Raw genomic sequence first — 24629 nt, 5'->3', positions numbered from 1 at the left:
TCTTGTCAGAGCTGGGAAAGCCAATGTGCTGATAGACTGATCTAATTAACAGGGAGAAAGAATGTAACTTAACCTGTAGGGTTCATAAAAGGAAATCCTGATTCTTGCCCATCTTTCAGGAACAAGAGCAGTGCAGTGTATCAGATATTTTCTTTATTTTTACTAACAGTTTTATGTCAAGTGATATTTTTGTTTTCTAGGTCATATGCTGCTGAACTTAAGCCATGGCAAGCAGGACTTCTTTAAAGAGATTGTGGAATCATTTGCAAATCAAAGTGGCTTATTTACATTGTTCGATAGCCTATTTGAGAGTGGAGCTTCTAGAGAGAGATCTTTTATTGGCACGGATGACATTGGAAATACCAGTACTCAAGCACCAGTGCAAGTGGAACTTCATAAATATGATATTGGTAAGAAATTCTGAAACAGCACAATTTTCTACATCAGAAGTTCTTCAGATACTTTGTATTACAACAAAAGACATACCTGGAATAGCTGTCCAAAGTTGTTCTAATCTCCTAGGTAGGATTTAGACTTCATTGCGAAGTAAAGAAGCACTTTTCTTAAACTTTGGAGAAGAAAATAGCTTTGGTAAAAATGGTTGCCTGTTGAACTGAATATGATGAGGACAGAAGTTAGGGAAATTGTAGAGTGACCCCCTTTAGAAGCCTAGGAAGTTGATGGTTTGAGCACTCGGAAGAGTTGTCTATATGATATATTTGGCTAAGTTGAAGCTTAATCTTCTGTAAGTGAAAGTTGGAATCTTGATGCTTGTAATACTACAGTTCTTTGGCTGCTCTGAGAGTGAAAGGTGAAACCAAACTCTGATTAGATACAACAAATCTTGCTGACTTGTAGAAGCTAACCTGTGCATCCAATTAATTTTTTGTGCATAGGTGCTGTTCGAATGCACAATGGCAGTCTCCAGCACCTTGTGTGGCTTGGCTTGCGCTGGAACTCGATGTCAGTTTTGCCCCCAGTACGCAAATGGTTAAAACAGCTTTTTCACCTGCCCCAAGAAACATCAAGACTTGAGACAGATGCTCCTGAATCCATTTGTCTGTTGGACCTTGAAGTAAGTAAACTTGCAAGTTTTAAAATATACTGTACAATCCAAGCTTTTTGGTATTGAATACATTTTATCTTTTTTTTTTAAACAGGTGTTCCTGCTTGCAGTGGTATTCACTAGCAACTTACAGTTGCAAGAGAAGTTTAATTCTCAATACGGTGCACATCAGCCTCAATTCTTACCATTACCAGTGTGCAAACAGCTCTTTACTGAAAAGCAAAGATCCTGGTGGGATGCTGCTCGTGCTCTTATTCAGAGAAAAACAACGTAAGACTCAGTTTGTTTAACTACATTTTTAGGCAGCTTCTGCTACAGCAGCTTGGATTGGTTCCCAGTATGTTCTTGTAAAATTGTATTTTTCTTAATATGTTTTGGACATTGAAGTTTTGTATACTGGGGACTTGATACATATGAAAGACTTCTGAAAATAGAATTTTCAGTTCTACCAGTGCATGTTATGACCAAAACTGCTGGCTATGTTCATCAGAGAAATGACACGTGAACAGATTGAAAAATAAGAGAACGCTAATCAAGGAATGTTTCTTCTGATATGTAGACCAGGAACAGCAGCAAAACTGAGACTTACTGTACAGCATGGAATAAGTATTCTGCGAACACTAGACAAGCATGGCCTTCAACCTGCCTTAATTATTCATTGGGCAAAAAGTCTGCAAAAAACAGTAAGCTGAGATTATTTCTAAATGTGCTTCTTATTTTCCAAACTATAAACAGCTGGGGATGGGGAAATAATGAGTTAAGAGCATATTATTGGGATCTGCTGGTTTTGTCAGGCAAAAGTCTCTCTAGTCGCCCTACAAAGTACTCTGTCTTAGACTGTAGTGCTGTTTTCTATATGTTGCTTTACATGGCTCTTGAGAGAAACTCCCTAAGGTGTATCTCAAGTATCAGAGAAATACTCTTGGAACTTTTCAAGAAGTAATTTTTTTTTTTTTTACTTGAATTTACTGAAATAACATGTGCTTCTGTTCCCTTCATCAGGGCATTAGCCTTAACTCTTTCTATGACCAGAAGGAATACATTGGACGAAGTGTCTACTACTGGAAGAAAGTTTTGCCTATGCTGGAAACTATCAAAAAGAGGAGGAGTATTCCTGAACCTACTGATCCACTCTTCAAACACTTCCACAGTGTAGACATTCAGGTACAGATTGATGAAGCCAAAGCTGATCTCAGAGTGTCTGCATCAAAAACTTACATCAGGGGATTTTTTTGTGCATTGTACATGGTATTTTGTTGTTACTGTAAAACTGTTTATGATGAGATTTGGTAGTATAGGTGTCTGATAGAGAGCAAGGCAGGGAATCTCTCCTTACAACTTTATTCTTAACTTCAAAGTTGCGTACATGATTGGAAGGCCTGAACACCCTTAGTACCAACTTCTTTTAAAAGTGTTTTCCTGTAATATAGGAAAAACCTAATAATACTTGTGTCATTCCATTTTTAGGTTATGAGTTGTCTTTCATTTTTTGCAGGTGTTTCAGGTTGCAGCATATGAAGAGGAGGCACATATTGCATTTGCAATGTTGGATGCAGTTGATGGCAAAACCGATGATGCTTTGTTAGCATTTGAAGCTATTAATAATGTGGTTTCGTACTGGAATCTTGCCATGGTAAGTTTATAAATTGCATCACCCCAACATTGCATTTTTCTGACTGATCCTAAATAATCTGCATCTTGTCCTTCAGATCTTCCAAAGGAAGGCAGAAGACGTTGAAAGTGATGCTATGCCAGAAGAACAGGAACAACGCAAAACCTACCTTCTTAAAAGCAAGCATTATTTAATGCGGATCATTGAGGAAAACTCTTCAGATATGTCAGTAACTGAGAAAGTAAGTAGTTCTTGCTTTTGAAACCTTTTTCAATAAATGCAGTAGACTTGCTTATTGTTTCAACATGAGACTGTTTGCAGTTATGCTTGTTTTTTTTTAAGGCTAGGCTCTGCATTAAGCAAGTAAACTTAGTTCTTTGCTCAAGACGAATGACCTGCTTAATACCAGTGGATTGAAAAACTGAGTAATTACTGTAACCCAGCAGATCATGCAGTATTCAGAATAGTCTGGATGAAAGCTATAAACAAACAACTTTTGCCACTATCTTTTTCTAGAGTTTGGTAGTTTGAAAAAGTAGCATGCATGTGTATGTGAATTGTTTTCTTGTATTACTCTTAAGACATTCAGTGCTTTGTTGTAAACCTGGTGTTTGTGTAATGAAAGCCTTGTGAATTGTTCAAACAGGATTCTGACTGTAGTCTCTACTGTTCCAAATGAGAATTGCAATCATGACTTGTTTCTAATAACTCTCTAGCTGCCAGTGTCTATTGAAACTGTGAGGGAAATGCTAGATACAGTGATTCAGGAACTTGGTGAGAATGATGAAGAGGGAAGTCCTGCCTTCAGAAACGGTCTCTCAAGTGCTGCTGATTCAGAGATGAAACATTCTACTCCATCACCAACTAAGTTCTCTCTTTCACCAAATAAGAGCTACAAGGTATTCTAGCCAATTACTTCAGGGAATTGTTGTCTGAAGAAAAATGCACAAGATTAAATAAATGTTTGTTTTCTTTCTAGTTTTCTCCTAAAGCTCCTCGGTGGGCAGAAGATCACAGATCTATACTTCAGATGATCTGTGAGCAAGTGGAAGCTTTAAAGGTAAATAATTTTGTGACTGTATTCAGTGAAGAACAGTTAGCCTTTTAGTTACTATAAAGCTTTAATGAGAATAGTATAGGCTTACAGTTCCTAGACTATTATTTAAATCAGTGGTATTATCTTCTGTAAATGTTTCCCTAAATTGAGCACTAAAGTAATCTTTTTGCTTAAACTTTTTTGGGAATTGGGCAGGGATGCAGAGGCAATCTATCCAAGGCCTACACAGAAGGCAGAAAGTTCTGCTTTCATAAGCTTGGTTCTCATCTACTTGTCTCTTTTTAATTTTTGGTGGGTAGTTTTGTTTTGTTGTTTGGTGTGTTTGTTTGTTCCCTTTTTTCTTCCCCCTTCTTTTTTGGTTGGGTTTTTTTAATTTCCCCTTCTGATGTTGAACATTTTTTGAATAGTAAAAGGGTAGGGATCATTCTTTTTCTTCTACAAATACCTATGTAATATATACTTACACACCTGATTGGCACACTGTCTTGACAGCATGAAATGCAAGAAATGAAACATAATAATTCTAACTTAAACACTTCATCTCATCGGTGGCCTGCTGAAAGCTATGGAGCAGATACAATGCCAGAGGGTTATCAGAGACCACAAAATCTTCATGAAGCTCCATTAACAGGTAAATGGCTGCTAATTTTTTATCTAAATGCTTAGCTAAATCAAGTAAGTCTTTAGAAAATTAATGCAGAAAATGTTTTAATGATTTACAATCCAAAACTGATTGCTGGGGAGAGTCCTTTCAAAACAACAAGAAGAATCAAGTATAAACTGTTCTGTTGTTCCTTTTTCAGTTGCCACCACTGGCCCATCTGTTTACTATAGCCAGTCACCTGCCTATAACTCTCAGTATCTTCTTAGAACTGCTGCGGCCAATGTAACGCCAACAAAGGTGAGAACAAATCTATATCCCCTTACGCTACTTCCATTGATCTACTGGAAATAACTGACTTTGATTCTGTGTGTAGCTGGATGTAATGGCGGTCCTTACATAGCATTTGGTAAACTTGGGCTGCTGGGGACAAACTCCTAATTTATAGTTCTGCTGTTTTTTTGGTGTGTGGGGTTTAGAAGAAAAAGACAGAAAAATGCCTGTAACATTAGCACTTTCCCCCTGCTGGGTGTATATATAATTCTCTGCTTCCTTCCCCCTGCACAGTAGTATGGCCAAAACCAATGGGATCTTCAAGGGTTTTTTCACCCAAAAAACCCAACCCACACATCTTGTGCCACTTTTTGAACATTAGTTTTCAGATCTCCTTCAAGACTTAAACTTACAAGTTTGTTAAAATTAGTTTAGATTTAAACTCATATGAAAGTATTGCCCTGCTGTTAAGTGAGTGCATATTATGTGGGCACAGTGAGACTTGGTCCTCTGCAAAGCAATTGTTTTCTGCTTTATCTTTAGGCTCCTGTCTATGGCATGAACCGACTTACACCTCAGCAACATATATATGCTTATCAACAACCGATGCATACACCACCTCTGCAAAACACTTCTTGTATGTTTTCCCAAGAGATGTATTGTGCACCCCTGCGTTTTGATTCTTCTGCTACTGGAATAATTTCTCCTCGTGGGGGTGATGATTATTACAATTACAGTATTCCACAGGCGAGCACAAATCCACAGTTGCCTGAACCAGGATATTTCACAAAGCCTTCAGTCGCACCACCAACTTTAAAGCCTGTGGAATCATCTAAAGTGATAGAATTTCCAAAATCTAAACTTGTACAACCAGGAGCAGCAGAAGGATCAAAAACACCTCTGCCAACACCAGCACAGCCAAGTCAGCCAACAACTTTTAAATTCAACACTAATTTCAAGTCTAATGATGGAGATTTTACCTTTTCTTCACTTAAGGTTGCACCACAGCCTCCTAATGCACCTTTTAATAGCAGTGAAAGCCTCTTGGGTCTTCTGGCATCAGATAAACCTTTACAGGATGATAGATACATTGAACATACGCCAGTTAGTGATCATACAAATGGCCAGAGAAATGTATTCAATTTTGGCAATAAGCATGCTCCAGGCATCTCTTTTAGGGAAAGCATGCCACAAAATGCACATAAAAACCTGGGTTTTGAGAAGAGTGACATGTTTAGCATCCAAGAATCAAGCAAGCCTGTATGTATGACTTCAAATTCTGATTTGGCCAATAGAAGTCTTGAAACAGAGGGAGGAAGCACCCATGGTGGAGATGATGATGATGATGGTCCTCATTTTGATCCTGTGGTGCCACTCCCTGACAAGATTGAAGTGAAGACAGGTGAGGAAGATGAAGAAGAATTCTTCTGCAACAGAGCCAAGCTCTTCCGTTTTGATGCAGAATCTAAAGAATGGAAAGAAAGGGGTATTGGAAATGTAAAAATACTGAAGCATAAAGTGTCTGGCAAGTTTCGTCTCTTAATGAGACGAGACCAAGTGCTGAAAATCTGTGCAAATCACTACATAAATACTGACATGAAATTAACTCCAAATGCTGGATCAGATAGGTCATTTGTATGGCATGCTTTAGATTATGCAGATGAGTTGCCAAAACCAGAACAGCTTGCAATTAGATTTAAAACACCTGAAGAAGCAATGCTTTTCAAAAGTAAGTTTGAGGAGGCACAGAGTATTTTGAAAAACTTGGGATCAAATGTTGACACGTCTGTGACTCAGACTACCGGGACTGCAAGGGAAAAAACAAATCAGGACATCAAGGAGCCTAGCAGATCTGTTTCTGGGATGCCAAACTTTGGCTTTCCGTTCCCGAAAGAAGGGGTGAGCAGTGAAGCTGATAGCAAAGGCAGCCTTACAGCTACATCAACTGTGTCTGGCCCTACCACTTTTTCATTTGGAAAGGAAACTCTTCAAACCTATTCTTCTGATGACTTTGGGCAGCATCTTATGAAGAAGGATCAGTGGATGTGTAAAGTGTGCTTAGTTCCAAATGAAGCAACTGCAAAGAATTGTGTATCATGTAAAAATCCAAATCCAGACACATGGGAAACACCAGCTGCCCAGTTAAGAGACTCAGCTGTAGATTTCAAAGCCAGTGGTAACACTGCACAGGACAAATTTATGTCTGCTTTTTCTAAAAAAGAAGGCCAGTGGGACTGCTCTGTATGCCTAGTCCGAAATGAAGCGAAAGATGTGAAGTGTTGTTCTTGTCAGAATCCTAACTCTCAAAGTCAACCAAACGTGTCTATACCTGCTGTTCAGGCATCTCCTACTCCCAGGTTTGGTTCCACTGTTGATGCAAGTAAGCCACAGAAAAATGGATTTGAAGGGCTTTTTAGTAAAAAGGAAGGGCAGTGGGATTGTACTACTTGTTTAGTGAGGAATGAAGGTTCTTCACTATCCTGTGTAGCCTGTCAAACACCAAATCCATCTGGTAAACCTACTGGTGATGCTTTATCAACTTCTTTTGGCTTGAAAAGTAAGTTATCTGAACCTGTTGGAGGACAGTCAGGGACAGGCTTTAAGTGTGATTTCTTGGAAAAGAACTTTAAATTTAAATTTGGTCATACTGAGCAAGGCAAGACACCATCATTTACATTTCAGATTCCATCTGATACTGAAGCTAAATCTACAAAAGATGGATTTAGCTTTTCAATGCCGGTGCCTGCAGATGGATTTAAATTTGGGATACAGGAGTCTAGTAAAAATATTTCTAAGAAAGATGAGCCAGCCAAAGAGTGTGCAACTGGCTTCTTAAAAAGCATCGATGAAAAAGACACAAAGGAACTGCCTTCCAACAGTGGAATTAAACTGCAATTTCAAGAAACAGCAAGCAAGGAGAAAGGTGACTTTGTTTTGGGGCAGAATAGCAACACTTTTACGTTTGCTGACCTTGCTAAAAGTACTCCTAAGGAAGGCTTCCAGTTTGGCAAAAAAGACCCTAACTTCAAAGGATTTGTAGGTAAAGGTGAAAAGCTGTTTTCTTCACAGAATTCTGAAACGGATCACAAAGCAAACACATCTGCTGATGGCGAGAGGGATGATGATGTCTATAAGACAGAGGACAGTGATGATATCCATTTTGAACCTATAGTTCAGATGCCTGAAAAAGTAGAACCATTTACAGGGGAGGAAGATGAGAAAGTCCTGTACTCCCAAAGAGTAAAACTGTTCAGGTTTGATCCAGAAACAAGCCAGTGGAAAGAACGTGGGGTGGGCAACCTTAAGATTCTTAAAAATGAAGTTAATGGTAAAGTAAGAATATTAATGCGGCGTGAGCAGGTACTGAAGGTGTGTGCAAATCACTGGATAACAACAACAATGAACTTGAAACAGCTGTCTGGCTCAGACAAAGCATGGATGTGGATGGCTAGTGACTACTCTGATGGTGATGCAAAGTTGGAGCATCTGGCAGCAAAATTCAAGACACCAGAGCAGGCTGAGGAGTTCAAACAGAGCTTTGAAGAATGTCAGAGGCTACTCCTAGATATACCACTACAGACACCCCATAAGCTTGTTGATACAGGTAGGACGGCTCAACTTATACAGAAAGCGGAAGAGATGAAGAGTGGCTTAAAAGATCTCAAAACATTTCTGACAGATGACAAAGCTAAACTCTCAGAAGAGGAAAATGCGAACACCGTTTGTGCCAGCAGTACCTCTGATCTGGTTATAAAACCACATGCTGACAGTACTGGGCCTACTCTGGAATGGGATAATTATGACTTGCGTGAAGAAGCACTGGATGATAGTGTAAGTAGTTCCGTATATGCATCACCTCTTGCAAGCAGCCCTGTAAGGAAAAACCTGTTTAGATTTGGAGATTCTACTACAGGTTTTAGTTTCAGTTTTAAATCTGCCTTGAGCCCATCCAAATCTCCTGCCAAACAGAACCAGAGTAGAACATCAGTAGGCACAGATGAAGATTCTGATGTTACTCAAGAGGAAGAGAGAGATGGGCAGTATTTTGAACCTGTGGTACCTCTGCCTGATCTTGTGGAAGTGACCAGTGGTGAGGAGAATGAACAAGTTGTGTTCAGTCACAGAGCTAAACTCTACAGATATGATAAAGATGCAAATCAGTGGAAAGAGAGAGGTATTGGGGATATTAAGATATTGCAGAACTATGACAACAAACAAGTGCGTATAGTAATGAGAAGGGACCAGGTACTGAAACTCTGTGCCAATCACAGAATAACACCAGATATGAATATACAACAAATGAAAGGATCTGACAGAGCATGGGTGTGGACTGCATGTGACTTTGCAGATGGGGAAAGGAAAGTAGAGCTTCTGGCTGTCCGATTCAAACTGCAAGATGTTGCAGACTCATTTAAGCAAATTTTTGATGAAGCAAAGCATGCCCAAGAGAGAGAGACATTGATCACACCTCTTTCTTCTCGAGCCAATACACCAAAGGAATCTCCATGTGGCAAAAATGCTGTAGCTGTCCTAGAAGAAACTACTAGAGAAAGAACTGACCTCAGCCATGGTGATGATACTTCTGATGTAACTGTAGAGGTCGCAGAGGTGTCAAGCACTTCTGAAACACCAACAAAAACAGTGGTTTCTCCTCCAAAATTTGTATTTGGATCTGAATCTGTCAAGAGCATTTTCAGTAATGAAAAGTCAAAGACATTCACCTTTGGAAATAATTCAGCCACTAGTTCTCTCTTTGGCTTCAGTTTTAACCCTCCAAAAAAGACTGAACACCATAGTCCAATGTCTTCAAACAGAGTACAGAAAGAACAGGAAGTTTCTGAACAACCAAAAGGTTTTAGTGCACCTCAGAAGCCTCTAGACAGCAAGGTAGACAACTTGCCTACTTCAACACAAGATGAAGCCTCAAACTTCTCCTTTAGAATTCTGGATAAAGGTGAGTGTCAACTGAAGTAGTAGTTTATTTAACTACGTAACTTACCAAATAGTTTGTATGGTATTTTTTTACTCTGTCTCAAAAATACATAGTTTATTTCAGTTTTAACATGGGTATCCCCATCTTCTCAAGTTTCACCTAAAGGAGTGAATTTTTATATAAAAAAGATTGTGATGTAGGATAGATTTTTATTGATTAGCAAGGAGGTTTCAGGTTGGAGCTGTAACTCTGAAGTGCTGTATGTGAATCTCATGCTTAAGTGCTTTAAAGAAGGAGCTGTGGATTTCTTTGTTGAAATTTAAGTAGGTAGCTGAATTGATACCTGGGCCTTTTCTCTAGAGTGGTGAAGTGTGAGAAGAGAAAACAGATGCTTTAGCTGAAATTGAAATTATTCCTGTGATTGAACAGATGGGTATTGTAAAATTGCTCTATATGAATTTGTTTAGTCTTATTTGCCAGTGTGGTTCTAGATGTGTAGCTTAAATAACCCCAAACATTAGCCTTTTCCCTTACCCTGAAAAGAGGTTATATGAGTGCATCCTCCGTTACACAGTTCATGACACTGCCTGAAAAGGATGTGCATGCAGAAGTTATGGCTGTGACACAGCCAGTGTAGTGTGCTGAAGTGTCTTTTAGAAGAATGGGATTTACTAGCATTTTAATGGTAGAGTACTTGACAGCTTTGTGTGCTTCTTCCTGTCAGAGCAAGACTGTTTAATCAGATGATAGTTGTTTCATTTACTTGCTAGTCTCAGAAGTGTGAAGATACACTAAAGTATGATAAAGTGATGTGGCAGATGATGATGGGTACAGTCTGTTCACGGGTGGAATAATCTCAGGTAGAGTAAATGCATGCAGTTTCCAACTGTGAAGTAGGATTATGGGGTGCTTCCAGTACACAGAGAGGTCTGGTTTACCATTCTGAAATTCCAAATGAACACTTACATCCAAACAATTTATTTTCTCTAGGGTTTAATTTTAGCCTTTTTAAATCTAATCCCATGGCCTTTTGGACAAGCACATCTTCCTTGCAACCTGATAGTAAAGGTATTTACATACTGCACTGAATGTGTGTGAAGGACACTATAGCAGGCATGGACAGTAACTCAACTGTAGCAAAGTAGTTGACTCAGTAATCTTTATAATTAACTTGCATGCTCAAGGTGAGTACTCAAAATTGTGTGTCTGACTACTGTATTTGTCCTGTTGGAGAATGGCTGTAGCCCTTGGTATGTTAATATGAGCTACCGCAATGGATGGCCCTGTTTAAGCTTTTGGCTTCTGTTTGCCTCGTTTTCTGAGGGTACCTGCCTTGCACTTCATCACAGTTTTACTGAACGTGCACAATGGATCTCTAAAATACCTCTTTTCTAAAGAAATTATTTTTAGTGACTACATCTTGTAGTGCCTGAGGTCTTTGACTTCAGTGACATATGCCTGAAGAACTCAAGACAGGTCATCCAGTAAAATGCTTGAATGCATTTAGCTTCTCTGTGGGAAATGTTTAATTAAGTTCCCTGATAATCAGTATTATTGGTCAGTTGCTGAGGGAAGCTGTTCTGAAGCTGGCCTGGCCAGCAGCTTGTCCTGAGGTAGGAAAACACCAGAGTGAGCAGAAAGACCTGCCAGAAGCTAGCAGCTCTTGCAGGAGCCACAGAGGACTGCTGGGTATTGCCAGCATGGTGTAATAAACTAGTTCTTGTTTGCTAAGGAAGCTGCCTCAGAGCTGGCCCAGACTCACCAGAGTGGCATGCAGTGGCTTTTCCTGAGGGCAGTGGAGACATGCACCAGCAAGGCAGCAATTCTAGTGGGAGGGGCTGGTGAGGCCTGGGCATTGTAAGGGCAGCCACGGCCCACCCCTGCCCCTAAAAAGCAGCCTGGGGAGTGCTAGTGATTAAGAGTGCTAAAATCAGAATGGACAAATGGAACATGAGCCAGGATATGGTGTAGTTGTTTGCATGGGAGGGTGTGGAAAGTCCCACAAAAACATAAAATAGTCCAGGTTGCAGACTGCAGAGATTGCCAGAACCTTTCCGTGGTAAGAGGTAGTAGTAGTGAGAACAATTCTGTGTTGCATAACCAAACAGATGATTTGCTGAGCCTGGTGGCAGAGCTGTGGCAACAGAAAGTTTAAGGAGCATCATGGAGGCTGAGCAAGCAGATAGACTAGTGAAAATTGGGCATGGAAGGCAAGAGAGTGTTACTGCAGAGCTGAAACCTGCCTTATAAAAAACTAAAGGGCAGTGGAAGCAAGGACATATATCCTGGGAAGAGTATGGGGATATTGCCTGGTGGTGTAGGGTTGGGGTCAGGAAAGCCAAGATTTGGATGGAGCTGAACTTGGTTGTCTTTGTGTCCCTTGCCAAGAAGGGCTTCTGGAGTACATCAGTGAGAAAAGGAAGGTCAAAGAAACATAATCCCCTGATGATAAAGACTGGCAAACTGGCGACAATGGACAAGAAAGTGGCTGAGGCCATCATAATGGGGTCAAGTGCATCCTCAACAAGTTAACAATATACCAAGCTGAGAGGTTCAGTTGGCTTGCCTGAGGGACTGGATACTGTCCAGAGGGACCTAAACAAACTTGAGGGTTGGGCCTTGGTGAACCTCATGAGGGTCAACAAGGCTAAGTGCAAGGTCATTCTGCACCTAGGTTAGGGAAATCCTTGGTATTAATACAGGTGGGGGGGATGAAGGGATAGAGAGCAGACCTGTGGAGAAGGTCTTAAGGGTACTAATGGACATGAACTAGCAATGCATGCTTGCAGCCCAGAAGGCTAACTGTATACCTGGTTGCATCAAAAGTAGCATGGCCAGCAGATAGGAGATTATTCTGTCACTCCACACTTGTGAGACACCATCTGGAGTTCTGTGTCCAACTTTGGAGTGCTCAGCACAAAGATGTAGACCTGCTGGAGCAGTTCCAGAGGAGGGCCACAAAAATGATCAGGAGGATAGAGTACCTCTCTTATGAGAGAGGCTGACCAACCCCAACTCTCTCAGCCTAGAGAAGATCTTATTGTGGCCTTTGAATACTTAAAGGGGGCTTACAGGGGAGATTGAGACCATCATTTCAGCTGTCTGTGACAGGACAAGGGGTAACGGTTTTAAACTAAAAGAGAATAGATTTAGGCTAGATGTGAGGAAGTATTTTACAAAGAGGGTGATGAAACACTGGAACAGGTTGCTGAGAGAGGTGGTAGATGCTCCATCCCTGGAAACATTCCCAGTCAGGTTGGATGGGGCTCTGAGCAACCTCATCTAGTTGCAGATGTCCACAGGGGATGGTTGGATTAGATAGCCTTTAAAGGTCCCTTCCAACCTGAAGTATTCCATGATTCTGTGCTCACTATTAAAAGCAAGGAATACACAGAAATGAGAAAGCCAACTCTTTAGCTACTACTTCAGTGCATAGATTTCATGTATTCTGTGAAGTTTGCCTTAGCTGGTCAGAAAACTTCAGAGTAACCAATTTGTTTAGATTCAGAACCTGTAACTGAAACTGTTATTAACAGTTAATATTTTGATATGTCACTATAAGATGTTACTAATGGTTCTTCCTGCAAATGTACTTGCTGTAAGCATGCTTAGTTTATACAGTTCAACACAAATTTATAAAGCAAATTTTTATTCTAGTCTGCCCAAGAGAATATTGTCATGTTAGTATCTTAGATTTTTAATATGGCCAAAATATAATTCCAAACACCATTTTCACAAAACTGTATTACTAGAAAAGCTGTTCTTATTTAAAGAACTGAACTCCTGTACATATGATCTAAAGTCAACTTTAGTTTTGGTTTTGAGTATCCCTGTGCATGGAGTCTATTAACAATTCAGGTTTGATAGCCATAATACGAAGTGTTTAAGCGTTCTGCACCTAAGGATACATGGAATAACTTTTGCTACACCAAGCTGATCCTGTTTTTATATCCAGTAGTTGTGGAGGCAGATGCGTGCTTGTGTATTTAAAAGAACCAAATAAATTAAGGCTTTCTAGTATTTCAGACTGTTCTTCACTTCTACCTTTCTGATAACTAGGAATGATTATACACTTAGTGGTTTACTTATGGTTGGTGTCATGGGTTTGAGAGGAAGGCCCAGCCTTCTTCCCCCCAACAAAGTGAAGGAAAAAAAAATGACCACAGCTAGCCACAGCCGGAGAAGCAAAAAGGGAAAATGCTATATTTACAAGCAGTTTTAGGGAATGCAGGGTATATATATACAGTTTACAGTATGTACAATATATACACAAAAATATATACAGCAAAGTAATACAGGAGCAAAATTCCCTCCTCTGCTGAGGAGGGTTCCCCCCCTACCCCCCTTTCTCTCCCTTTTTTCCCCAAAGAGGGTTAGAAAGAGAGAAAAAGAGGAATTGTTAATTAAAGCAGAGTATATTAGTAGAGGCCTTATCTGTCCAAGATCAGTCTGGCAGAGAGCCTAGAAGCGGACGAGCTGCAAAAAGGGAGGAGGGAAAGTGAACTGAGGAAAGTCTCAGCTGGACTCAAAACTTAAAGTTGCATTCTACCAATGAAATCCGTTTAGACCTGTCCTTTGTTTATAAAACATCCAGCCACAGTACTGTCCCTTTCTTAAAGGCACAGCCTCAAACGGTCACAGTTGGTAATTGTCTTCAGTGTAGCTTTTTGGTGACTTCATTTTGAGCTTGGACTTTAATAGCAAATCACTTTGGGAACTTTTTGATCTTATTCAATCCAAGTTTAATCTGAGCCTTTCTCATGGGAGCTAGCTTCAGAGGAGCATCTTCCACGTTGTGTTAGAGCAACATTCAAAAGAAGTCTAACCTCAGCAGTTCTGCATCTCCGTATAAAAACTACTGAAGTTTTTCTTTGGTCAGGTCGTAAGCTTTGCATACACAAATGCTTTACAAGTTTGATTTCGAAGTTGTCAGTTGCTTGGTACAGTATCAGTTACATTCATTAAAGTTTAAACTCTGGTGCTTTTCTCTTGCATCCATCAGATATTCACTGATACATGCCTTGTATGCATGAGAAAAAAATATTGTGGCTAGCTAAGTATTTTGGCCTACCTAGTATTAATCTTGGCTGAAACCAAAGTAAAAATCAAAGATGCAAGTGAAAAATGCTGCTGTGTATGGCAATGTTGTTTATTTTGCTCCTTCTGTATGCTAACAATGTGGATTTTTTTCTCCTGAGGAGAAAGTTTTATTTTTACAACACTCCTTTTAAGACTGTCTAGTATGTATGCATGGCTCTTTGCTTTACAGCTGCCTGTGAAGATATGTTTAGGCTGGTTGCAGCATTTTTGAGTAAGTAAAAGTTAACTTTCTTGTAGGGAGAGTGAGTAGAAAATGACTTAACCAGTGAAATTCTTTCTCAGTTTTCTCAAATTGCACAAATACACGTTATAATCTTAATCCTTGTTGTTGAACCCTTTCATCACTTAGAGGAATGTTTGGAACACTTGAATCTTAATGCAGTGTTAGATGGGTCATCTTCATGGAGAATTTTACATGTGGATTAATTTGAAATGACTTCCTATGTACTTATCTTATTCAGCTGCTTTGCACAAATGGTACTGAAAGAGACTGTGTGGTAGTTCTTTGGGTGTGCTGTCTGTTGAATATGATGGACTATACCACTCATCTGTTGCAGGCTCTTCTACCTAGATTCATACTGTTTATATTAAAGCAAGCTCACCCTTTTGCCATCTACCTGAGTGACTTTGGAAAAAGTTTTTTGTTTTCGTTTGAGTTTGGTTGCTTTCTTATGATAGTTTTTGAAAATTCTAATCCTAAAAAGGCATTTTTTTGCTGGGACCTTTAATGGCTATGACACTAAATACACTTAAACCTCTGTGATTGACTTTGTGCAAGCTTAGTCCACTTGAGACACTTGCTTAATTGATCTTGGAGACTAAAATATATCCTAATATGCAGGATACCTGCATATCTTCATAACACCATACGAGATTTACTCCTAATTACTAAATTGGTGAGTTTTTTGCATAAGATTCTAAGACAATATGTGAAAACATCTGTAGCCTGCTGTCATTGTATGAGCTTTAGAAATTTGCTGTTCAAGAATGTTGCCATGTATTACTTTATACAAGCTCAGAAGAGCTATTGAGATTTAAAGAAACTAAGCAAAAAGGATTAGCCTACAAGACTGTATGTGCTGGTAATGAGTTTCAGCCATGCTCTCATATATAATTGCCTTAAATGATTAACTTGCAATCAAAGAGAGAGTCAATTAGGCCAAAGGTTGGAGAGGGAATGTTTGGAAAAAAAGACTTAGATTTTAAATGGTACTTTGTATTTTGCTTTTATTCTATTATTCGTTGTTGCACATAATCTGCAGGAACGTACAAGTGGCAAAACTACTTCTAAATGGCAGATTTATTCTAGTATAACACGTGTACCAGGGCATCAAGCAGCACATCTGTAAACATTACTGTTCTGTCCTTGTCTCCTCTTGCAATGATGAATATCAAAATGCATGAGGAAAATTGGTGTTCCTCTGGAACTGAGCAGTAGTCTGATGCCAAGCTGAGGATTTAGGTTCCAATTGATTAAATTGTGCCACAAACTTATCAGGTGTCATCTCAAAAATTGACTGTTCTTTTAATTAAAAAAAAAAATCTGCTGACTAGTTTAACTCAAACCTGGCAAGCATTAACAGACAGATTGACTTAAAGCAATCAAATCGTTTGTAGAACAGCCAACACAAAGATATTGATGTGCTTATGGGATCATTCTTATAGTTTTAAATGTTGTTGGGTTTTTTTTTTTACACATTTATCCCCAAACTCCTCTCAAAACAACACTAAAACCCAACCCTAACAAACCTCAGACAAAGAATCCATGACACTTAAATTGGTATGAGAGTATGGAAGATAAGAGGGAGGATATAATCTTTGTTTCCAAAGCTTTCTGCTTGTGCATACAGCCTATGTCTTTCTGTAGTTTGCTCTAGGCTGTGCTTTCAGCTTTGGCCTTTGATTATGCACTGTTTTTTTAGTACAAGTGGAACAGACAACTTAATATTGAAGGAGAGAGGAAAAAGTTATGTAAGTAACTTGATAGTGGTATTTGTCTTGGCTTGAAAAGCTAGTAAAACAGGGTAAGAGCAGTATTTTTCTGTTGTTCAACAAGGTGTGAACAAAAATTATTTTCTTTATGCAACAATAAAAGTTAGAGCTACAGCTATTCAGGTAAATTGAGATACGCTAATAACAAACCCCGGGTTTTCTATAGGTAATCTGAAATAAATTCTGTTTGGTTGCTGTTTAATATCTTCTACAACTGAAAACACTTTTAAGCAATGCAATGGGATGTGTCACTGTAGGTAACTTTATGTCCTGGTTGGAGGCTAGGCACACCCTCTCTTGTCTTTGAAAGGGGTAAAAGAATGATACTCTCACAAATGCATTGCAAAAGTGATGGAAAGTTTAAATGGAAAGTCATTGTGTTTTACAGAAGCTACAAAGCATAGTGACAAAAAATCCCAAAGCATACAGAATCCCCTATAGCTCACCCAAAAGCCTCCCAGCACTTCCCCACCTGAGGGTATCCCCAAAACCCCCAGGGCTCTTTCTTCCCACCCCACTACTGCTAAGCTAGTCTCAGGCTGGCCAGATCTGAAACTGTCCCTCCCCGCCTCCCCTCCTCCCTTCTCCTCCTGGCTATTAGGCCTAGCTAGGCCTAAGAGGCCTTGAGATACTCCCTAGCATTACCCAATAGGGAGCATCTCTCCCTGGAGCAGAGAGGGAAGAAAGAGGAAGAGAAAGACTTTGCAGATGGATTCGTGGGGTGCAGGATATTATGGGTATGAAATATGCCATTGCCTGTGTCCACCTACTGGGTTGGTCACTTGGGACACCGAAAGTGTAACTTATGTGGCAGTAACAGGAGGCACCCAGCCTAAACTGCCATACTTTGCTTTTTTCAGGCCTGAGTCATTTTACTGCACTTCTTTTAGACAACACTTAATATCCCTCTTTGCTATAGTTGTATTTTGTTTGACAACATGGTTAAGTAATCCTTGTAACAACACAAAGATGCAGGCTTGTTCCTGTTTTGGCTCCTGAATTTTAAAGGCAGTAAACCAAGTTGTAGTTGGGCCTGCAGGTTACAATTTCTGAAGTTTTAGCAGGATGCCTTGTTTTGTTAACCTGTAGCTTTGATTTTTTTTTTTTTTTAAATTTTTTTTCCTTCTTGTGGATTAACAGAAAATATACAGGCTTCAATGTATTTATTATGGTCTTAGAATCAATTCAGTTCTGCAATAATGGGTTTAATGTTAATTTCTGTTCTTATCTTGTTCCATTTCTGTGAAAAGCTGAGAAGACAACATCAGAAGATTGTCTTCCATCTGATGAAGTTTCAATAGTTTATGAGTTAACACCTACCCCTGAACAGAGAGCTCTTGCTGGCTTTCTCAAGCTACCTTCGACATTCTTCTGTTACAAGAATAAGCCTGGATATGTGAGTGATGAAGATGATGGTAAGGAGTGCCAAAGTTGATCTTTGTATTGTTTTTTGTGGGGAAAGGATGTGATACACTGCACTGGCATGGCCCCATCTCAAGCGCTGTGTGCAGTTCCATGGGGTTTAGTGTAAGAAGGACATCAAGCTAATAGGGTATATGCAGAGGAGGGTGACCTCCTTGGCTAAAAGGCTGTGAGGGCCAGACTTAATGAAGAGCAACTGAGGTCACTTGGTTGGTCTAGCCTGGGGAAGAGAAGGGTAAGAGGTGACCTACAGTTTCCTCAAGGTGGGCAGCTGAAGAGGAAGTGCTGATCTTTCTCTGGCTACCAGGTGTAGGACATAAGGAAAAGGAATGTAGCTGTCAGGGGAAGTTCAGTTTGGACATTAGGACAAGATTCTTCACTGAGGGAAGTGTTGGTCTCAGGAACGGACAGGGAATATCTAGATGTTGTGCTAAGCAGCAGATATGTTAAATGAAAATTCTGAAGCATTGAATTAAATAGAAAATGGGGAGAAGACCTCTCCATCAAATAGCTGAGCTTGCTTTTATAAAAAATATTTTCAGTCTTCCTTCACAATCTGTTTAGTGCTATTCTTAATAAAATCACTCAATGAGAAATGTGTTTTCTGAGAACATGATTGTTACAGATGTCTGTGCCTCGCATCTGCAATAATTGAGGCTGAAAAAAGTGGTAATAGCACTCGGAAGCACATGGATGTGGAATAGGAAGGGGAAGATTACTTGATGACTTGTGGAACTCTTAATAAGCAAAAATTACACATGTGCTTGTGTTGGGCTTGCAACTTGGAAAAAGCTTCACAGACTTCCTGTACTTAAAGGATGCTTGAGAACCTAATGCTTTTTTACTGTATTTAAGATGAAGACTATGAAACAGCTGTGAGGAAACTTAACGGAAGACTGTATCCCAGTGATTCAGAAAAGAAAAAGAAGTCGCAAGATCCTGTAAAAGGTATGTCTTAAAATGTAATGCTTAAAATGTCTTAAGTGCTGAAACAGTCTCTGAATATGAATATTGCATGGGCACACTGAGAATAATTGTTTCCTGAGACAGAAACACTGATGCTGGCAGCAGAAAAGCAGCATCTTAAAATAAGACTTTAAGCTCATTGAACTGGTAGTGAGCAGTAAACTGACACCTGAATGAGAAACATTTGTTTCAGATGGCCTTTAAACAAGATCAGAGTTTCTTCCTACCTTGAGCCCCTTATGAATATGAAGAGTTTAGCTTGGCATCATGCTGTTACAGAACACAAGTTGTCTATCTGTGAATACTGAATACTTTTGCTGATAGTCAGTTTGTTAAGCTTATGAGTTAATATTGTTCAATTACAAATAATTTGGTTTTTGTACTGAAAATAAGGGTGTAGAAAATTGAATTTGCTGCTTAAGTTTGTCTACTTTGGTTGTGCCTCAGACTTCAGTGTTGCATAACTGAAAATCTGGTTAGACAATTCTGGAAGTGAGGTTTGGAGGGTTTTTTGAGGATGTGTGTTAGAAAGAGGTGGTATATATATAGCCATCTGAAATGTGAGCAGATGCTGAAGACAGTTATTACTAGTGGTAGATACAAGGTTGAACAGTTAACCATTTCATAGAAATTGCCTTATAGCAGTAGAAAACCAATTATGATGAATTTCCAATTCTGGTCACCAGGAGTGGAGTTAAATTAGTCTTCAATTCCACTGTTTAAACAGTAATGCTGTATGAAAAACTCTGCAAGTCTTTCTTGAAGTTGCTCTGACTATCATGAGGTTATTTTATAATACACATGCCAATAATTACTTCAGTATGTAGCTGCCTGCTCAGCTGTTTTCTGCTGACTCTCTTTTTTTTTTTTTTTTTGGTGGAAAATACCATAGGGAAAAATGAATTCAACAATGAAAGAGAACATGCTGCTACTTCAGAAAAGAAACCAACTCCGGAGGATGGAGTTAAAGCAGAAACTCTGCAGGTTCCTTCTACATCTCCCCATAGTGTCAGCAGTGACAGTGAGGATAACAGTCCAGAAGACTTTCAGAAAGAGGCTGAAGTTCAAGAAACAAAAGTAGGAACTAAACCTTTACTAATGTTTTTTGTCATTAAATGTGTAAAATTATCTTATATATGTGTAAGTCTTGACAGTTTCCACTTCTGAGAACTGAAGCATCTAATGGAGAAAAAAAAAGTTTGACTCTTGTGGCTATGCCTCAAGTCTTCACCAAAACTGAAGAAGCAGCTTAGATCTTATGTTCCTTTGCCAGAGAAAGAAGGAACAGCTGTTCTTAAACTGCTTTGGCTAGTAAAATCACTCCTAATATTTGAAAGCATGCAACTTCAAAGGTACTTCAGTCTCTTGTCAGGTCAATGTCTTTGCTGTAAGTGTTGTGAAAATTTTCATTGACTCACAATTTTTTTTTTTTAAATTTATATTCTTTTTCTCTGAAATTATTGTTCTTAGTCTCCTGAGGAGTTAGTTTGAGTACTAGGCTCTTCTGGCCTATTTACTTATTACTTTACTTTTCTATTAATCTCAGGAGAATGAGGTTACAAGCTCAACTGGCTTAGTCTGTTCCAGTAAAGAAGTACCTACTCCAGCCAGTGAGGTGACAGTACTTGACCCGTCAGCTACCAACAATGAAGAACCAGATTCCACCACAGAAACTGTGCATGTATCAAGATCTGATGATAAACCTGTAGATTTGTCAACTAAGAGAAGTGATTTGGAGAGTTCAGAGTCAACACAAGGTAATGTCAGTGGTATGTTCAGGTGTTTTGTAGGAGTGTAAGTATGCTTTTCTGGAGATCAGATTTATCTAATGTAGTTGTTGCCATGGAGAGAAGTGGTATCACTACTAAATTAGAAGCATGAGTATCAATCTACTGAAAACATGATTGGGGAGTAGAACAATTATATACATTCTGATGGGATCCAAAGTGCTGCTACAGAGCAATGCTGGTGTCTGTTGTTTAATTTATATATGATGTACTTTCAGTTTACTGTTAAATACAGCAGTTACTTATGCGAATCTGCACAGAAGTAATGTGCTTAAAATGTCACACAGTCTTGACACACCTCCCATTTAAAAAAAATTAAAACCCAAAAAAGAACAACAAAAATCACAAGCAAAAAACCCCCCCACAAAAACATGATAAATTTATGACTTAAGACAAATGTCATGCAAACTTAAGATTTATTGTAAGGTAAAAATACCATAGAGACTTCTCCAGTGTATACTTCTGACTGCCTAACATTGAATGCATTTTCTTCAAGGCAGAGAAAAACTTTCTTCTCTTATTTCATAGAAAACAGAGTCATGTCGTTCGGTTTCAGCAATACTGCAGGCTTGTCATTTGCAGATCTGGCTTCCAAAAACTCTGGAGATTTTGCTTTTGGCTCCAAAGGTGAGTTAAACTAATCTCTGAGACAGACTCAGCTGGAATTCCGCTCCATGCGATATACCTTTTGTGCACCAAAGTTTCTATTGATTGATCAGTTAATGGTAGATTTTTGGAAGTCTTTGTAAGGAAGAAACAACTACACAAAGCTTAAAATGTAACTCTTCTGTAGATAAAAACTTCAAGTGGGCAAATACAGGAGCAGCTGTGTTTGGAGAGACAGCCCGTAAAGCAGACGAAGATGAAGGTGGCAGTGATGATGAGGTGGTACATAGTGATGATATCCACTTTGAGCCAATTGTGTCCTTACCAGAGGTAAGTTGACTTCTGTAATATAAAATGACATTAAGAGAAACATGCCTGCTAATGCTACAAGTTTTTAAAAACAGGTTTGCTTAACTAACTTTACTTTGTGTTGTGTACTTGGTTCTGTATTCTTTAACTGCCTGTGTAGAAACACCTGTCATATAAATCCTAGTACAGCTTAGTTCTGGGGAAGTGTCTGGTGCATCAGTTAAAATCGTCATTTATTTGATCATACTTTGAGTGTTGATCAGCATGCAAATTTGTACACACAACTTGTAAAAGCACAGTTGAAAACCAAGGGGATCAACTCAGTAACTGTTAGTACTTATACAGCTCACTTCTGACTTTGTACCAGTGATTTGTAGGTTTTGTTAGTTATGCCAACTTTGACATTTTAGGCTAGGCAAGAGGTTTCTAGAATCCCTAAGCAATAGAGATGTAGTACAATTAACCTCACCTGAAGGCTAAGAGGACTAACTTTGTGTCAAGGAACAAAACCACCAACCACCAGAGATGAAAGCATAACTACCTACCATTTGTTGCAAGAAACTAGTATCAATACATGTAGCACACAAATTCAGATGCTACCATAGTTGGCTCACACTTAGCTATGGAACAACAAAACTATGCATGAGCAGAACTACTACAAGGATCACCTAAAGGCTTGTGATTTAAAGGGAAGGGGAGGATCTGTAGCTTGTCCGCTCACTAGTTAATGCAAGGGCAGTCAAACTCAAGAAGTAGCCAAGGTAGGCAACCCTTACCACAGGGAGAACCTTGTGTTGCAGACCTGCTGCTCCATGGAGGACTTAAAATGTTTTCTGATAGGACTCCATTTAATACCCAAGTCAGATTGAGGTGATATATAATAACACACTACTTTGGACTAAGGCATCTCATGTCTGAGAGCTTTGTCCACCAACTGAAGGGGCTTCTCCTGTTGACCAAGGTAGCGTACATGGCAGCAGTAATGTTGAGTACTGGGGAGTATTGTGGTTCAACTGTTGAGGGATCTCTAGTGTTGTCAGGCCAGGTGCACCTGGCATGCTTTGTTAGTCTGAAAATAACTTGCCTTTCAAGAAGTAGAACAACTGTTATCTTTTGAAGGTAGCCTTATAACTTTGCCTTTACACAGTCATTCATGTGTTGATTTTGGATTTAGCTGTAGTATGCCTAAAAACCATTTCAAACTCTTCTGATGGTACTGTTCTTTCACATAGCTTTCCTACAAACATTATACTAATCTAGAAGTATATTTATTATACAAGACATAGCCCAAATAAAGTGCCCAGTTCTGGTGCTCTCCACTGTAAGAAGGACACTGAGCTGCTGGAGTGGGTCCAGAGGAAGTCCTCAAAGAGGACTGGAGCAGCTCCCTGATAGGAACAGGCTGAGAGAGCTGGGGCTGTTCTGCTGGGTAAAGAGAAGGCTCTGGGGAGACCTCATACCAGCCTTCCACTACCTGAAGGGGGCGTACAATAAAGCCATGGAGGGACCTTTTACAAGGGCTTGTAGTATTAGGACAAGAGGAAATGGATTGACACTTTGTCAGGAGGGCAGGTCTAGATTGCGGATTAGGAAGAAATTCTTTATAATGAGGAAGGTGAGATGCTGGAATAGGTTGCCCAGGGAGGTCATGGAAGCCCCCTCAAGGCCAGGTTGGATGAGCCCTTGAGCAACTTGGTCTAGTGGAAAGTGCCCCTGGTCCAGGGCCAGGGGACTAGAACTAGATAATCTTTTAAGATCCCTTCCAACCCAAACCATCATATGAATCTGTGTAGTTTGTAACATGCCTTTAACCATCTTATTCAAATTTTGGTATGCTTTTATTCATCTGTGTGTCTCATGACTCTCATGATTTATATTTTTTTTTAAGCTTTTTTCTTTTCTTCCCTTACTTCCTGCTTCTCCAGTTTCATTTTTCCCTCCACAAAGAGTTGTTAGATATTTCTCTAGTTCTTTCAAGTGTTCCTTAGGTTTGGAAGCTGTTTTAAGGAGGTTAGAGACCAGTAATATGTGTACATGATGTTCATACTATTTAAATGCAAATATCAGGTTCTCTAACAATGTTCAAAAGCTAATGCCTGGAATGGTAATGGTACTGGATCTTAACTCTCAGTGTGTACATTACTTTTGAAGAATTGCCAAAACGCTTGACAGTGTGCTTTATTTTTTTCCCCAAGAAAAATAACACACAGACACGCGCACACACAAAGAATCTGCTAAAAAAAAAATCCCCCAAAAGAAAGTCACATCAAAAACCACCTCCAAAGCAAGTGAACCTCTATTAAAAACATACAGAGCATGGCAAAGAAGTATTGCAGTGCTAGAATTAATCTCAAACAGTAAAATTTGTTGCTTTAAATTCTGAAGAGGCTTGACTTTTCACTCATTTTGCTGTGATGGGTATGGTGTTGGATAAAGGAACACATTGAATAATTTCCTATTGTAGTATTTCAGAATCATCTTAACTATGTAATACTATTCAACATCATCTGTCACAGCAGCTCTTTGAGAAATTACAAGTACTGTACTGTTTTTCAGGTGGAGGTAAAATCCGGAGAAGAAGATGAAGAAATTCTCTTCAAAGAAAGGGCAAAACTTTACCGATGGGACAGGGCTGCTGTTCAGTGGAAGGAGCGTGGTGTTGGAGAGATAAAGATCCTCTTCCATACACAGAAGAAATACTACAGAATCCTGATGAGAAGAGACCAAGTTTTTAAAGTCTGTGCAAATCACATCATTACCAAAGAAATGAACTTAGTGCCCTCTGATACATCAAACAATGCTTTTATTTGGACAGCCACAGATTATGCTGGTGAGGGTTTTTTTAGGTGTTTTTTTTGTCTGCAGTTTTTGTGGCTTTGGTTTTCCCTGAAGATTATATAAAACA

At 39.3% G+C, this 24629-nt stretch overlaps 1 protein-coding gene across 2 annotated transcripts in view; it reads left to right on the top strand.

Moving 5' to 3' along the window:
• RGPD4 (RANBP2 like and GRIP domain containing 4) overlaps nt 1-24629 on the top strand; it is a 35983-nt gene that overhangs the window by 8461 nt on the left and 2893 nt on the right. The window contains exons 9-28 of one of the 2 annotated variants that reach the window (XM_068137460.1): nt 201-410; nt 897-1075; nt 1161-1336; nt 1626-1749; nt 2069-2230; nt 2562-2699; nt 2776-2919; nt 3395-3577; nt 3658-3738; nt 4228-4366; nt 4539-4636; nt 5153-9563; nt 10533-10610; nt 17885-18049; nt 18912-19004; nt 19915-20099; nt 20569-20779; nt 21338-21436; nt 21603-21745; nt 24281-24554. In XM_068137460.1, the coding sequence (XP_067993561.1) occupies nt 201-410; nt 897-1075; nt 1161-1336; nt 1626-1749; nt 2069-2230; nt 2562-2699; nt 2776-2919; nt 3395-3577; nt 3658-3738; nt 4228-4366; nt 4539-4636; nt 5153-9563; nt 10533-10610; nt 17885-18049; nt 18912-19004; nt 19915-20099; nt 20569-20779; nt 21338-21436; nt 21603-21745; nt 24281-24554 (7293 nt within the window). The remainder of the gene's footprint in view (nt 1-200; nt 411-896; nt 1076-1160; nt 1337-1625; nt 1750-2068; nt 2231-2561; nt 2700-2775; nt 2920-3394; nt 3578-3657; nt 3739-4227; nt 4367-4538; nt 4637-5152; nt 9564-10532; nt 10611-17884; nt 18050-18911; nt 19005-19914; nt 20100-20568; nt 20780-21337; nt 21437-21602; nt 21746-24280; nt 24555-24629) is intronic. The other variant, XM_068137472.1, reaches the window with a different exon arrangement.

The sequence above is a fragment of the Melanerpes formicivorus genome, unplaced genomic scaffold (assembly GCF_026170545.1).
Source record: "Melanerpes formicivorus ecotype bairdi unplaced genomic scaffold, bMelFor1.0.p_v2 SCAF_1, whole genome shotgun sequence".
Lineage (NCBI taxonomy): Eukaryota > Metazoa > Chordata > Aves > Piciformes > Picidae > Melanerpes > Melanerpes formicivorus.
Note: the sequence above shows the minus strand (reverse complement) of the source record. Positions and strands in the feature narration are given on the sequence as shown.